Consider the following 16978-nt stretch of genomic DNA (forward strand, 5'->3'; position numbering starts at 1 on the left):
ACAAATGCTTTCAATAATAAATGTCTGATAATGTTGTGGAGACACTCATTAGTGCACCATTTACCCATCAGTGCAACACGTTCAGCCTTTCCCCATGTACCTCTCATTAAAATTAACTTTCTACTTCCACTCTTGACCAATTTAAAAAAGTCTCATTTGCCTTTCAGTTTCTTTGTGAGGAGAACCTCTTCATGTGCATGTGTGTGCACATGCTCTAATGTTTAGAAACCAAGTGTCCTCTAATCCCTCCCCCTGCAGTTTATAGGGACTGTGGTCCAGAAACAACGAATGCTTCAAATTTTTCTACATATCTACATGTATTATTACTTTTAATAATCAAAATTATTTTCCACTGCCCAAATGAAATCTCTCTCCACAACAGTGCCTCATCCAACAATTTCCCCATAATCTGAAAGTATACTCTGTCGAAATGAGGATGTTTTTCTTCCAGAGAAAAAGTAACACTTGTGTGGTCTAGAGTTCTGGTGACTGTAATTGGATCATTGGATGTAAAAGCAAAAACATTCCAAATCACTCACAAAATGTTATATTTGTGGATGGCAATTTATTTCAGAGGTGCAGCTTCAACTAATGTTGGAAATTTCAGAGTATGGCCTGTCAGATCAGTTTTCAGAAATGTGATTTCACAGCTACAAAAGTACAACTTTTACAGCTAATATTATGTGAAAATCAAATACATTATATGTGAACATAATCTATAATAATGACCCCCACTAACCTTAGTAAGGAAAGGCGAACCGACATCTACAGTATTTGCAAATTGGGAGAAAGCTTTTGATAAAGTACCAAGTATAAAATATTGGGAGTGAAAAGCTATTTAGAACTTTTACATCAATCTTACTGCAGTTATAGGAGTCAAAGACATGAAAGAGAAGCACAGTTGAGAAAGGAGTGAAACTGGGTTGCTGCCTATCTCCAATGTTATTCAATCTGTACAATGCACAAGCACCAATGAAAATCCCGAAAGAAAAAAAAAAAAATTGAGGTTCAAACGGAAGAATTAAACCTTGCCTGTCAGAAAGAGCAAAGAACATGGAAGTGAAATGGGTAGCATCTTGAAAAGAGGTTATAGGATGAACATCAACAAAAGTAAAACAGGGGTAATTCTAATTAAATTGTGACTCTGAGGGAATTCGATTAGGAAATGAGATAACAAAAACAGATGGGTTTTGATATTTAGTTGCCAAAACAAATGTCAATGGTCAAAGTAGAGAGCATATATAGTGACCGATAATGGCAAGAAGAGCTCATCAGAAGAAGGGAAATTTGTTAACATAGAATATAAATCTAAATGGTATAAAGACTTTTCTGCAGGTATTTGCCTTGAGTGTAGCCTTGTACAGAAGTGAAACATGGATGATAAACAGTACAGACAAAAAGAGAACTGAAAACTGAAGCCGATGAAATGTGATTCCACAGAAGAATGCTGAAGACTGGACAGGAAGATAAGGTAAATAATGAAGATGCACAGAATGAAATCAAGGAAGAACAAAATTTATGGCATAATTTGACTAACTAACTAAGAGTGAGAGAGAGAGAGAGAGAGAGAGAGAGAGAGAGAGAGAGAGAGAGAGAGAGAGTGCGTACAGACAGACTGAAGATGATGACACCAAGTTGCATACTACTTTTCTCCATACAAACTATTTTCCTGAGACTCTCCATGCAAATGTCATGAGCATTTATCTATGACTGATTCATAAATCAGACAGTGACTAGTGACATAATGATATGGAGAAGAGGACAAAATGAAAGTGAGAGGAAGGACTGTGAATGGCATGGCTAACATCCTTGGGTTTGGCAGGCTGGACAGTGCAGCCCAAGTCCAGACACAGATAGGCACATTTGCTATAATGTAGAGTGATTGAAATTTTACACTGGAGCAATTGGCAGGATGGACCAACTATGAAGTAAACTGCTGCTGTCAGAAGGTCAGCGAATAATATGAAAGGCTGCAACTGTATGTTGTTACCCCAAAGTGAATGAACATTGCCATGATGGATACTCAAAGGTCGCAATAAAACCAGTACCAAGAAAGCTACACAGTAGATCACAGAATCATGTGAAAATTAAAAATGAGGTGAAGAAGCATTTTAAAACTCACCCTGGCACTGAGATTGTGTTTATCGATGTCTGGCAGCATGCGTATTCATGCTTACCTTCAGTTTCTCATCATGGGGCATGTTCACATTCACACACCTCTAAAAACTTACATTTCAATATGCCACAGGTATCAGCATGTAAGCACTGGTTATTGGGTACTTGAATCAATTCTTCCATTCACTGGACAAAAAATATATTTATTTTAATAGAATGGTTTAATATCATCTATTGTAAGCAGTGTCCTTTGACAGCTACAATCTTTTCACTTTTCAGAAAACAAATGGAAACTGTAATAAAAAATGGCAGGTTCTGTTGAGGTGACAAGACTCATAGAACCAGTTTTGGAGATAGCTAAAAGAGTATTCAAGTCTAGTTCAAAAAGGACCAAAATGAACAGTAATCACAAGGAGCCATGTGAGAGTTAGTCTTTAAGTGCATGGGTAATTGTGCTTCAACGCATTCCTGAAGAGGATGCAGCTCGATTTTCAGTAGTTGCAAGGGCAACAGTTTGGGTCATTGAGTGATCTGGACTGCTAACATCAACCAAAATGACCTCACTTTGCTGGTACACAAACAATTAATGTAGGTTAATCCTTACAAAGAAGAAGACAGCAACCATCCACTATTAATACGGCTATTTATTTAGGTAAATAATGTCGTTACCGGTTTTGAACTGGCAGGTTCATCATCAGACAGCTGTTCACATGATTTTCAAGATACAATTTACATTATCATCAGCTTTCGATTTTTATTCTTCCACTATGGTGAAATATTTTTGGTGACAAATTCTTTTTGGTGTGTGTGTGTGTGTGTGTGTGTGTGTGTGTGTGTGTGTGTGTGTGTGTGTGTGTATGTGTGTGTGTGTCCTGCAACTTCGCAACAAAATAGCGCAGAATTTTCGACGGCACCAACGCACCAAAAATATTTTGCCACAGTGGAAGAATAAAAATCACAAACTGACAATAATGTAAATTGTATCTTGCAAATCATGTGAACAGCCGTCTGATGATGAACCTGCCAGTTCGAAATAGGTCTCACCATGTCAATTTTAGACAAAATAGCACATGGCGCACAAACAGTTTAAAGGAAAGGGAAACTACTGCTGTACTTTTTCTCGAGAGCATGCAGCTCTACTCTATGGATAAATGATGGCATTCTCTTGGGTAAAATAGGCCACGGTAAAATAGGCCAGGGTAAAATAGGCCAGGGTAAAATAGGCCAGGGTAAAATAGGCCAGGGTAAAATAGGCCAGGGTAAAATAGGCCAGGGTAAAATAGGCCAGGGTAAAATAGGCCAGGGTAAAATAGGCCAGGGTAAAATAGGCCAGGGTAAAATAGGCCAGGGTAAAATAGGCCAGGGTAAAATAGTCCAGGGTAAAATAGTCCAGGGTAAAATAGTCCCCATTTCGATCTTTGTGCGGGGACTACTTCATAGGGAGAAACGAAACTGGGATTCTATGGGTCAGAGCGTGGAATGTTAAATCCCTTGATCTGGCAGGTAGTTAGAAAATTTAAAAAGGGAAATGGGTAGGCTGAAGCTTAATATGGTGAGAACTGATGAAGTTCAGTGGCAGGACAAATAGGACTTCTGCTGAAGTGAATACAGGGTTGTAGACACAAAATAGTGTAAGGGTTTAATAATGAGTAAGAAAATTGGAATGCTGGTAAGCTTCTATGAACAACATAGTGAACCCATTATTGCAGCGAAGTCAGATCTTAAGCCAAAAACCCATCACAGTAGTACAAGTTCATATGCCAACTAGCTCTGTAGATGATGAAGAGACTGAAAAAATGTTCAATGAAGTAAAAAAATTTATCAGATAGGTAAGGTTGACAAAAATTTAATTGTAATGGAAGACTGGAATTTGATAGCAGGAAAAGGAAGAGAAGGAAAAATAATAGGTGAATTTGGACTGGGGGAACGGAGTGAAAGTAGAATCCACCTGTTAAAATTTCGCACAGAGGATAATTTGATCATCACTGACATTAGGTTTAATAATCATGAAAGAAAGCTGAATACATAGAAGAGACCTGGAAACACCAGAAGGTTTCACATTGATTACAAAATAGTAAGATACAAGGGTGGTTTGAAAAGTTCTCTGAACAAAACAGAAAAAGGTACTTCCGTCACTGAAACTATTTTTTTTATTTCTCAATGTAGTCTCCTTGTAGATTAATGCACTTGGTCCAACGATGTTCCAGTGCCTTGATCCCATCTCGAAAATGAGTTTCCTCCAGACCTGCAAAATAGTTGTCAACTCCGGCTATCAATTCTTTGTTTGAACGTTTGAAGTGATCTTAGTCCACCAAGAAAAACTTTGTTTTGGAAAGAGAGGAAAGCCTGACAGAGTCTATCAGGTGAATAAGGCGGGTGTGGCAACAATACATACCTTAGTTGGTTTAATTTTGCCATGACAATGGCACATGAATGCAGGTGCGCACTGTCTGACCTTTTTTCACTTATTTTTTGTTGCAATTAGTCCAGGAGGTTAGCATAGTATTCTCCAGTAATTGTTTGCCCAGTGGGGAGATCTATAAACAGAATCCCCTTGCATCCCAGAACACTGATGCCATGACCTTTCCCGCCAAAGGAATTGTCTTTGCTTTCTTTGGTGGCAGAGAATCAGCATGTTTCCACTGCTTTGACTTTTGTTTCCGAGGTATAGGAGGAGATTAGTGTTTAACGTTCCGTCGACAACGAGGTCATTAGAGACGGAGTGCAAGCCCGAATGAGGGAAGGATGGGGAAAGAAATTGGCCATGCCCTTTCAAAGGAACCATCCCGGCATTTACCTGAAACGATTTAGGGAAATCACGGAAAACCTCAATCAGGATGGTCGGAGATGGGATTGAACCGTCATCCTCCCGAATGCTAGTCCAGTGTGCTAACCACTGCGCCACCTCGCTCGGTTTTCTGAGGTATAGTAGTGAACCCAAGTTTCATCTGTGGCCACAAACTGGTGCAAAAAAAAAAAAATCTTGTTCGTTTCTCCTAAAACGGACCAAACATTGTTCCCATTCTCACGCGTTTTTGATCCAGCATCAAGAGTCGTGGCACCCCATCTTGCAGATAACTTTTTCACTTCCAATTCTTCAGTTAAAATGTAATATACACTTTCAGATGACATCTAGCAAGTGTGAGCAATTTCACGCACTTGCTATCGGTGATCCTCCATGACTATTTTGTGCACTTGTGCAATGATTTCTGGAGTAGTGACACGTCTTGGGCGACCACTGAGCGGATCATCATCTAAGCTCTCCTGACCAAATTGAAATTCATTTATCCATTTGGCAACAGCTGAATATGAAGGAACAGAGTCCCCCAGTCTACTCTGGAAATCAGAAGGAATGTCCTTTGCTTTCATACCTTTCTTTACGAAGTACTTAATCACTGCTCACATCTCGATTTTTTCCATCTTTGCAAATAGCTACATGGGAACAACAACAGAACCCCGTCACCACCACAGCTCTCTGGGCCAATGAATATCATTTACTGGTTCTGAAGTGTGGATTAAAACTGAAGTAATTGCAAAAGGTTAGGAAATTAAGTAGATGGAGCCTAGATATGTTGAAAGGGTGACAGGTTGTTGAGAGTTTCAGAAAGACCATTAGGCAATGACTGACTACCACAGGGGAAAGAAACACAGTATGGGTAGCTTTGAGAGATGAATTAGTGAAGGCAGCAGATGATCAAATACATAAAAAGACAAGGCCTCAAAGAAATCCTTGGATATCACTGGAGATACTGAATTTAAATGATGGAAGGAGAAAATATAAAAATACAGCAAAAGAAGAAGATGAAAGGGAAAACAAACATCTAAAAATAAGATTAATATGAAGCATAAAATTACTAAGCAGGAATGGCTCGAAGACTATATAAGGATTTAGAATCACACTTCACTATGGGAAAGATATACATGAAAAAAAAAAAAGCCTTTGGAGAACAGAGAAGCAGCTGCATGAATATCTAGAGCTCAGATGGAAAAGTATTAAGCAAATAAGGCAAAGCTGAAAGGTGGAAGGAGTATACAGAATGTCCATACAGGGGCCATGAACTTAAAGCAATATTATAGAAAGGGTAGAGAATGTAAATGAAGATGAGATGGGAGACATGAGATACAGCAAAAATAATTTGACAGAGCAATCAATGACATAACTCAAAACAAGACCCCTGGAGTAGGAGACATTCCATCATAACTACTGATAATTTAGGGAGAGACAGGCAAGACAAAACTCTTCCATCTGGTGCACAAGATGTATGAGACAGGCGAAATATCTCCAGACTTCAGGAAGAATGTAGTATTTCCAACTGCAAAGCAAGCAGCTGCTGACAGGTGTGGATATTACAGAACTATCAGTTTAATGAGTCACAGTTGCAAAATGGTAACACGAATTCTTTACAGAAGATTGGAGAAACTGATACAAGCCAACCCCAGGGAAGATCAGTTTGGATTCTGGAAAAAAGCAGGAAGATGCAAGGTGTTACTGAACCTACAACTTCTCTTAGAAGATAGGTTAAAGAAAGGCAAACCTATGTTTATAGGTAAAGAAATATTTTGACAATGTTGACTGGAACACTCTCGTTGAAATTCTGAAGGTAGCAGGAGTAAAACACATGGATCAAAAGGCTATTTACAATTTATACAGAAACTAGATGACATTTATAAAAGTCAAAGGCCATTAAAGGGTAGCAGTGGTTGGGACAGAGTTGTAACATAACCCCAATGTTCTCCAATCTGTATACTGAACAGCAAGCAGTAAGTGAAACTAAAGAAAAATTTGGAGTTGGAATTAAAGCTTAGAGAGTAGAAACTAAAACTTTGAGGTTTGCCGATGACACTGTAATTCTGTGACAGAAAGCGAAGTGTCTGCAGGAGCAGTTGAACAGAATGGACAGTGTACTGAAAGGAGGCTATAAGATGAACCTCAATAAAAGCAAAACAAGGATAATGGAATGCAGTTGAATTAAATCAGGTGATGCTGAGAGAATTAGATCAGGTAATGAGACATTTAAAGTAGTAGTTGAGTTTTGTTATTTGGGCAGAAAAATAATGGCTGATGGCCAAAGTCAGCAGGATGTAAAATATAGACTGGCAATGGCAAGCAGAGAGTTTCTGAAGTAAAGAAATTTTTTAACATCAAATATAGATTTAAGTGTTAGGAGCTCTTTTCTGAAGGCATTTGTCTAAAGTGCAGCCATGTACAGAAGTGAAACATGAATGTTATTAGACAAGAAGAGAAAAGAAGCTTTTCAAATGTAGTGCTACAGAAGATTAGATGGGTAGATCATGTAACTAATGAGGAAGTACTGAAGAAAACTGCGGAGACAAGAAACTAGTGGCACAACTTTATCAAAAGAAGGTGTCATATGGAACACATTCTGAGACATCAAGGGATCACAAATTTAGTGTTGGAGGTACATATGAGTGGTAAAAACCATAGAGAGAGATCAAGAGAGAAAAACAGTAAGCAGATTCAAAAAGATGTAGGTTGCAATTATTTGGAGATGAAGTGGCTTGCACAGGATAGAGCAGCATGGAGAGATGAATCAAACCAGTCTTCAGATTGAAGGTTAGAAGAACACAACAACATTCAGTATTCACCATCTGACCAGGTTGCAGCAGCAGCTTGTAGCGACAGCAACCAGTACTGCACAGTTCAGTCAGCACAGTACTACACTCCGCTGGAAAAGTTGCAAACTTACAGTGTAGGCCAAAAGATGTCACTGCCAGAAAAGTCTAACTGAGAGCTTTTAGCATCGGTCACCATGTGGTGTTGCAAGTATGTGGATATGCCAGCCCACATAAAAACATAATGGGACCCCAATGACAGAGGCTGCAAATTTGATGTCCAATTTATTTCAACAGCATTTTTGTCCCACTGTGTGCCCATTTTAAAGGGGTCCAGCAGGATTGCAGACCAGAGGTTTCAGATGTGTCTCCACTGCTACAGTTTTATTAGACCTGCATATAATGGGTACTAACATGGTCCCAAGACAGAGTGTAGTGGTTTGTTGCGTGTGCTGCGATGGTGTAATGATTTCACTGGTCACTTGTGGGATGGGATTTGTTGCAATTTCAGTGGCCACCTGAGTGACATTGTTTGCTTATGCAACAGTACATGCTGTGGTTTCAGTGGTTATCTGGGCAACAGGTTGTGTTTAGCATTAGTGGTCACTTGTTTGACAGGATATATCAGGAGAGCAGCCATCACCTGAGCAATGGATTGTCCACTGTATTCTTCAGTGTACTCTCCTGCGATGGGCCCTTTACAGTGGCTAAGTGGTCACCCCTGTCATAGGTGTTTCCAGTTACTTGTACCAATATTTGTAAACTTAGTGAGCAATTCTATCTTTTGTGCTAGAACATCTCTGTTTCACTTCCTCTATAAATTATCCTGAAGTGGTGACACATGACTGGCAAAGACCAATTGGACCGCTTGTTGACGTACATCATAATTAGCTCCAACTAAGTGATTCCCACTTACTGCACCACCACTGCTGACATTGTTGGCTCATCAATGTCCAGCGAGCTGCCACCCATGGTCTCCCACATTGCCGTCTCAGTACTACCTTTCTCGCCTACACGACCAGCCCACTAGTTCAAGTGGGTCGAGGCCAGCTTCCATTGCACTTGGCATCGATGTGCCACCAACCATGAGGCTTTCCAGCACCTCAAGAGGGAGCTCGTATGCTGCCTCTCTGTGGCCCCAGCTATGAGAGTACATTAGCTGATTACTGGCAATGACACTGACATCAGTATTCTGTCACAGTTCCTGTGCCACCTTCGCAGTACAGTCGAGATTGGCAAAGTTATAGACAAGCTGCTGTGTGTGCTTTGCCTGAACCGACTGCCTGACCAGGCACATGCCATCCTCGCAATTCAGCAGACACTTTCACTGCAGTAACTAGTGACCCTCGCTGACACCGTGGTCAAAACACTCACTGCGGCCCCATGTTCTGGCCCAGCTCATGTTGCTGCTACCAGCCTAACCAACTCTGCCTCTGACAAATTAGCTACACCATTCACCACACAGTGGAATGCAACACACTGGCACCCACTTTGTACCCAGCCAGCTGCTATTTCCACACCGCCACACACCCTTACCAGCACACTTCTTGAATGTTGCTGCACCAAAGTCAAATTCACTATGTGCTGGAATCACTTCACATTTGGAGAGCAAGCTTCCCATTGTCACCCAACATGCAACCAATCAAATGCCGATGGCATATGCCAGTGAGCAAACATGGTTGTCATGGTGCATCTACATGCCTGTCGATCTCATGTAGATAGTCTGGCCAGCATTTCCTTATTGACACCCTCTAATCTGGATGTCTACCCTGGTGCACAGATCCCTGGGCGTTGTAATGTAATGAACTGTCGGAGATAAAGTTTATCTCATGCGAAAAGTACTATGCCCACAGTAAATAGTTAAGATAATTTCATTATGATGCCAGAAAATGTGTTTAATTTATTTAATTATGAATATTTTCTTTTATGATAAATAATGGACTCGTTTAAGATGTTAAATGCTGTATATTTATATATATTTATTTATATGTATCTTTGGAGTTTATTAAGGTCAGTAGACGAAAGAATCCAGAATGCCTGAATGTCTGTAACTTCTGGGCACATGATGGCTTGCCTGCCACTTCTTTGTCTGTACTGGAGGGAGATGGACATGTTTATGCGACAAGTGCAGTATAATGGATTTAGAGTATCAATGTTCATAGTGAAAATGGTGCAGTTACTAACAAAAAGTACGAATAAATATAACTCTTAGCTGAAAGTATTTCAGATCCGGTGGTGTTTATTTCAAACAAGAAGAAAAACCCAGGCCACACTTGCTGGAATGATTATTTTGCTGACAAAACTTCGAGAACCCCCTAGACAAACGAGATCTGCTGTGTGTAATCTTTCAGCAGCTACTAAAAAATAAGGCTTGCTGAAATTATGCTGGAACTAGTCGTATTATTCTCATTCAAAAACACGTGGCGAGAGTGTGGTCCTACCACAATATCCCACTTAAGATTCCACAATTTTTCAGTTATCTAAGAAATGAGATAGATAACAACCAGTACAGTGTCAACCAGCAACACCATTTCGGCTCTCAGCTGCCAACAACTTCTCCATCACCATCTATGGTGTCTACCCAATACAACTGGACCTAGGTCTGCACCACACCTTCACCATCACAGACATCACAGAACCAATCTTCGGTGCCAATTTCTTAGCACGTTTCTGCAATTTCTTTGCACATTTCTGCCTTCTCCATGACAGTGCCAGTTCTCATCTCATCAACAAGGTTTTCTGTCGTTCAGCTGTTGAATTCCGTCATGTTGCGCAAAACTTTGCGCTGAAGCTCACCCATGCCATTGACACATGGCAGTACCAGGAACTTCTCACGTATTTTGTAGCCATCCCACAAACACACCTGGGACCTAGGAAGTGCAGCACAGCACAGTCCATCACATCTGCACCATGCCTTGTCCTCCAGCTTTCAGAAAACCATGACTCCTCGCAATGGAGTGACCTGCTGCTAAAGCTGAACTTTGGGTCATGCTTCAAGTTGGCACCATTGCCATTTGGACAGCCCCTGGTCCTCTCCTCTCCAGCTTGTACCAGAGAAGGGTGCCACCTGGTGACCATGAGGTGACTATTGTGCTCTTAATGCATGCACCATTCTGGACAGATATCAGGTTCCAAACCTTCACAACATCAATCATGCCCTCAGCAGCATTTTAGTATTCACCATCCTTGACTGCATGAAGGCATATATGCAGATACCATTGGCATGGAAGACATTCCAAACGCAACCATCAGCATGCCCTTTGGATTCTTTGATCACTTGACACGACATCTGGTCTCCGAAATGCTGCACAGATAAGGCAGCAATTCATAGAGAGTGAGCTACATGACCTACCCTTTTGCTTCGCCTATCTTGATAACATACTGGTTTTTTTCTCTTCACTGCAGCAACAGCATGAACATGTCAGAAGCGTTTCAATAGCTAAATGATTTTGGGGCCATCATTAATCACTCCAAATGCATCTTGTTGCCTCCCACAAGACCTTCCAGGGCCACCACATTTGTGCAGAGGGTATCTCTCCATGAAAACTTTCAGGCTATTCAGGAAATTCAGTGTCCATGAACTTTCTGAAACTCAGAATAATGAACTTCTACCATTGTCATCTCCCCAGTAGAGCCTCCATTCAAGAGCCACTAACAGGTGCTCTTCCTGATCCTAAGACTAAGGGCAACAATTTGGTTCCTTGGACAAACCAAATGGATGCCACCTTCACTGCTGCCAAAAACAGTTTTGCTGATGCTGCATTTCTGTCTCATCCAGCACATGATGCCCACTTGGTACCGGTGTTCAATCCCAACCAGCATACTTGAGGTGCAGCCTTGCAGCAACACTTCAGTAGTTCCCGGCAACCTTGACCTCCTTTTCAAGGAGACTTACACCTACACAATGCCAATGGAGCGCTTTGACAGGAGGCTGCTTGCCATCTATGAGGCGATCCGTTACTCTGGAGGCCAGAACCATGCATAAGTGATGCAAATTACCATAACAGGAAAACCTGGACTATGGAACGACAGAAGAATGTCATTTGGTCAGTTGAATCTTGTTTCACATTGTTTCCAACTTCTGGCCGAGTTTATGCCCCAATAATGAAACATAGCAGGGGTTTGATGGTGGTTTTGGTACCCATACTGAGGTACTCCATGAACCAGATGGTTACTCTGCAAGGTCACATTACTGCCACGCATTATGTGACTCTTTTGGCTGATCATGTCCACCCAACAGTAAAATGTTTCTTCCCCAGTGGAGATGCCATGTTCAAAGATAACATTCTGAGGTGACTGGAAATGTTCTGAATGCCAACTGTTTTCTTACACCGTACTGTCAGTCCCTTCCTATCTCTGACAGCAGCGGTATCTTTTAAATATTGTCAATCTTTTCACTTGCTAGTCAGAGGTGAAACCTATTCCTGACATATCAGCTGAAACTGTGGCACAAGCATTTGTGAGTAAATGGATTGTTCGTTCTGGACTTCCACTCCACAGCATCATGGATCGCAGATTGCAATTTGAGTCCCAGCTATTCAGTGAGCTAGCCCGATTCTGTGGCACTCTTTGTCACTACACCACCACACGCCAGACTGTCAGCAATGGTATGATCGAGTGATAGCATTGCACTCTGAAAGCAGCTCTACTTTGCCACAACACAACATGGACTACTCAATCCCCATCATCATCCTCAGTCTCCACACCAGTTTCAAGATGGACCTCAATGCCTTAGGAGCTGAGGTGGTCTAAAATCAGCCCCTTGAGATACCTGTCCCAGTATATCACATATTAAATTCCTAATAAAACACATTGAATACCCACAAAATTTTACTAATATTTGATTGTTGGATTGGGAACATAATTCATCAGCAGTCAATGTTAATGCCAACTGTTTCAATTAAGCTAAATAGTTAGCATAAACAGAGCATAATTTTTTTAAAAGAAAGTAAAATGTTTTGTGAAATGATTTGCTTAAACATAATAAATATTCAAAGCCCCGTCAAACATTTCTCTAATCTATTTTACTTCTTTTAGGCAAATCATTTCACAAAACATTTGACCATTTTTAAATTTTTTTTTTCTTATTTTCAAGCTTTACTCAGAAAGCGTGATCTTACTGCCACCTCAGGGTCTTCCTAGCGCGTAATGTTCTCAAAATGTCCCAAACTGAGTACTTGATTCGAAGGAAGCCTTTTTGACAAATATCACACCAATATATCTTTTTATGCATAAAATAGCTATGCCTTGAAGAGATGAACTTTTTGAAACTTCACTTACAATAAACGACCAGCAACTGTTCACAAAATATTTGTTTTCCCTCAACTCACATATTTTCCTTAATTGCCCAATTACATTCAAACAATTAAATATTTGTTTGCAAAGCTAGACTTCACGGAGCTTGATTTGTGTAGCATTAGTCTACTTCTCACTCTTCATTTGGCTATGAAAATTCGAATAAAAACCCATTGTGTAATTTATGGGGAGTCTTGTTTTCAACGAGCTCAAACATTTGACCAAAACCTTTTAAGTGTTAATCATATGACGAAGTATTTGCATACTGTCATTTGCAAAGAAACTAGTTTTGATATCTTGAGCCGTTTCTAAAGTATGACAATTTTTACAACCACCTGCTTCTCTATGTGCATAGAAGGAATTGGCATGCCACACATATCCAGTATGCTGAGAATAAAAACCAATATCCAGAGAAAGAAATGACATATCATTCTGCTCTCAACTTTAAATGCAATTTCAATATGTTTGCTACATTTTATATGCATTAATGTATGGCCTAAAATCAACTATAAACACCTTCTACACAATGCATTTTTACCTCTGAAAACAAAAATTTTGTGCAGCCATTTACTTACTTTCATGCACCACAGCAACTATGACTAACAACAAAAAGAAATTCAGTCCCTTATCGAGCAAAGGTATCAAGCTGAAAAGATGCGAAAGAATCAAATTTTTTCGCCAAATAGTTTTCTTAAAACTAGATGTTAAGTTCTTCATAGCAGCCAGCACATCAGCTCCAGCACTTCACTGAGAAGACATAACTGTTGCCATCCATCGCGTGTGCTGCAGCAATGAGATTCAAACACTTTGAATTCAAATGTCGCCAGTTAGAATGGATAACCAGCAGTGGCACGGACGTTGTCAACCTAGGCCACTTCCTTAGCTGTAGCTGTGGTAGCGTTCTCTCTCTCCTGAAGCTGTTGTGTGCTGTCAACACTACGCCCTACATAAGCAACGGAAGTGACTAACAGCGCAGGACAGACTTGATTCTTTTGCCTCTAAGAAACTGATACGCTGCTTGATTAAGGACTGTATTTCCTCTTGTTATAGATCATAGTTACTGTGTTACATGAAACTACGTATAAGACAGCATGAAATTTTTAAGAGTTTGTAGAGGTAAAAACACATTACATAGATTTTGCATACAGTTCATTTCAGGTCATAAATTTCTGCTTATGGAATGCACTCAACATATCAAAATTGTATCTGAAGTTGCTTCTGTCACTCACATAGGAAATGGGCATAGTGAATGCAGTGGTCGGTCAGAGGTGGACTGTTTACTGCGTTTTTAAGCAGTTGCCCCAGCGATGGGTGCTGCGTGACATTGTAATCATTTCTATGATTAGTTTCTTGTACCAACAGTGCTGTTAATAAATGTTAACTTTGTGAGCAACTGTGTCCCTTATGTGATAGAACATACCCATTGTTCTTCCTGTGTAAATTATACCAAATCTCATGGTACATCACACCTACTAGGACACATTCTGTCACTCACCTCTAAATCATTCTTTGATACATCAAGACCAATACCTGCATGTAGTTTCTAACAGTATCTTATCCATGTGTTCCACTAGCAAAAGGTGGCTTTCTGCAGCAGATTTTTTTAGATGAAAGAGGAAGAATAATGCCTCCCACACATCCTGTTTAGTAGGTAAAAAACCCAACACGTTCAAGGCAGTAAATAGGTACATTTTTTCCTCTCCACTCTGAAGTTACACACAGATCTGCGAGTCTGGCGTTTCTACAGCGAAGTAAGTCCCATATCACTGTCCACTATGCAGCATTAAAAACATAAAATGTTTGGACATGCAGTTTTAGTTACAACATGAATATGCATTTTTGTGAATTTTGAAATGTCAGATGGTAGCTTTTTGGCCTGGGGCTGTTGGTTGTACAAGCTCGTTGAGGAAGGACGTATGCGGATGTGTGGCATGTCAGTTGTGGCCAAAATTATTTGAAATTTTCATGTAACAGGAATATAAGCTTACAAAATTTCTCTACAGGTTTATGGGTTTAGTAAAGTTTTCCACAGTTGATTTCGTAGGATTCAAGTCTGAAGAGCACCTTGAGTTTCAGGATTTAATAAATTCATTACCACGTTAGTGGGCCAATCTTTATCAGTACTCATGGCATTAAGCAAGGGTGAAAAAAACATTTTTTTTGTTTACTAAACAAGACTGCTGTGTTAAGGGCATTTTTATTTCATTACCAATATCCTGCCTAAAATTTAGTAAATTACCATGACTCAGAACAGTTACTGGAAACTGCAACGAGTGTGAGGTCATCCCCTAGACCCTCATGTAGTCAATAAACTTCAAAATTGGTCACGTACTTCATTAAGCTCTTTTACATGAATTGTGAGTATAGAGAGAGGGTAACAACATATGAAGGTGTCTTCATAAATAATTAGAGTAACTAAGGCAATAGCCTTATATGTATTGGCACATTAAGTGGCAAAACATAAATACTTACTGTAAAGTGGTGTACTCTGAGGTGGACGATCAGGAATATGTACTTCTTGCTGAGGTGGGCTGGTCAACTGAAATGGTGCCACAGGTGCAGGAAACGATGTCTGAGTAGCAGGCTGCACAAGAGAATGTGCTGGCGGACCTCCAGAAGGAAGACCAACTGTTTCCAGAGGCTGTGGTGCAGGTATTGCTTGAGGCAGATCCTTCACGACAGTTATACTTCCCTCAGTTTGCTGTGCTGGAGGTGAAGGAGGCTTCAGAGGTATGTTTTGCAGTCCAGGGGATGTTCTGCTACTGTCAATGCTTGTTGTACCTATCAGGTGAAAACTACCTGAGGGAGCATTTTGTTGCTGATTGTTCAGTGGTGAGAATAGTTTTGGGACACTGATGTTAGGTACTCGTGGCAGCCCAGTTGCAGATGTCTGTGGTTCTTGCCCAATGAAACTATCAGCTTCAATATCTGCAACATTTAAAACAGAATCAGAATTTTATTGTCTCATAATGTACCAGTTAAATCATTGATTTTATGTACAGGAGACTCATCAGATGTTATATATTACTGCAAAGTACATTGGTTAAGTCAGGGGGCAGGCCTAAAATGATTTTTTTGGATTTAAGACTGATAATGTTGAATTCTGATGGGGAAAGGAAAGCAGGAACAATAATCTGAAGATCCGAGACCTCACATTTTTAGTGGACTTAATTTGCACACTTGAATGCCCATTGAAACATGAAAATCAACTTACTTATTATTTGATGGGGAAAATGTAAGCACTTTATAAGAAAATTGCATTGTAGCAGGGACAACTTCTGACAAAGAACAATGCCTATTTCTCTAGTCCACCTGGTGATAAGGAAAATGTGAATTTTGACTAGTTCATTGCAATGTTGAAAGAATTACAATGACAGTTCTCTAAACATTTTCATGATACTAACAGTCTCACGTTTGTGTTTGACCCTTTGCCGTCTCATTTAAAAGCACCCCTGTGCATTTGCAGATGGAGCTGAATGATCTGCAATTTATGCATCTCATTTAAAAGACAAGTTATTTTATGTCGAACTTCCCCGGAATTCTAGGAAATTTTCCTCAGGACGCTTTCCAAATCTCCCTAATGGGACTTCAAAAACGGTAACAGTGTTTTGATCACTGTATGTAGCAAAGTGGTTTCTCCCCCCCCCCCCCCCTTAATGAACCTAAGTATGCCACATTTACTGGCAACCTGAGTTACAAGAAAAACAGAGAACCTGTTTGTACCTGTCTGTGTGCTTGCAGTTTGGGCCAGAAGTAAATTTCATTATATCTTCAGCGAACCAGAAATAACACTGAGAATTGTTCTTATTTGTGTCAAATGTTGCCGGGAAATGTAGCCATTGGAATGTTGGCAGAGCAATTCTAGACGATAAAATTTGATTCTCCCTACAGGTGGAAGAAACGTTTACTCCGCCTTTAATGGCGTTCTATAGAGACTATTTGTTCTTCCTTTCTTTCAGTATTTAAGCTTAAAGGTTTTAAGAATTTTACAGGG

At 40.1% G+C, this 16978-nt stretch overlaps 1 protein-coding gene across 1 annotated transcript in view; it reads right to left on the reverse strand.

Moving 5' to 3' along the window:
• The window catches only part of LOC124612903 (phospholipase DDHD2), a 200643-nt gene that overhangs the window by 91119 nt on the left and 92546 nt on the right, over positions 1-16978 (reverse strand). The window contains exon 2 of the mRNA XM_047141375.1: positions 15457-15912. Within this exon, the coding sequence (XP_046997331.1) occupies positions 15457-15912 (456 nt within the window). The remainder of the gene's footprint in view (positions 1-15456; positions 15913-16978) is intronic.

The sequence above is a fragment of the Schistocerca americana genome, chromosome 4 (assembly GCF_021461395.2).
Source record: "Schistocerca americana isolate TAMUIC-IGC-003095 chromosome 4, iqSchAmer2.1, whole genome shotgun sequence".
Taxonomy (NCBI): domain Eukaryota; kingdom Metazoa; phylum Arthropoda; class Insecta; order Orthoptera; family Acrididae; genus Schistocerca; species Schistocerca americana.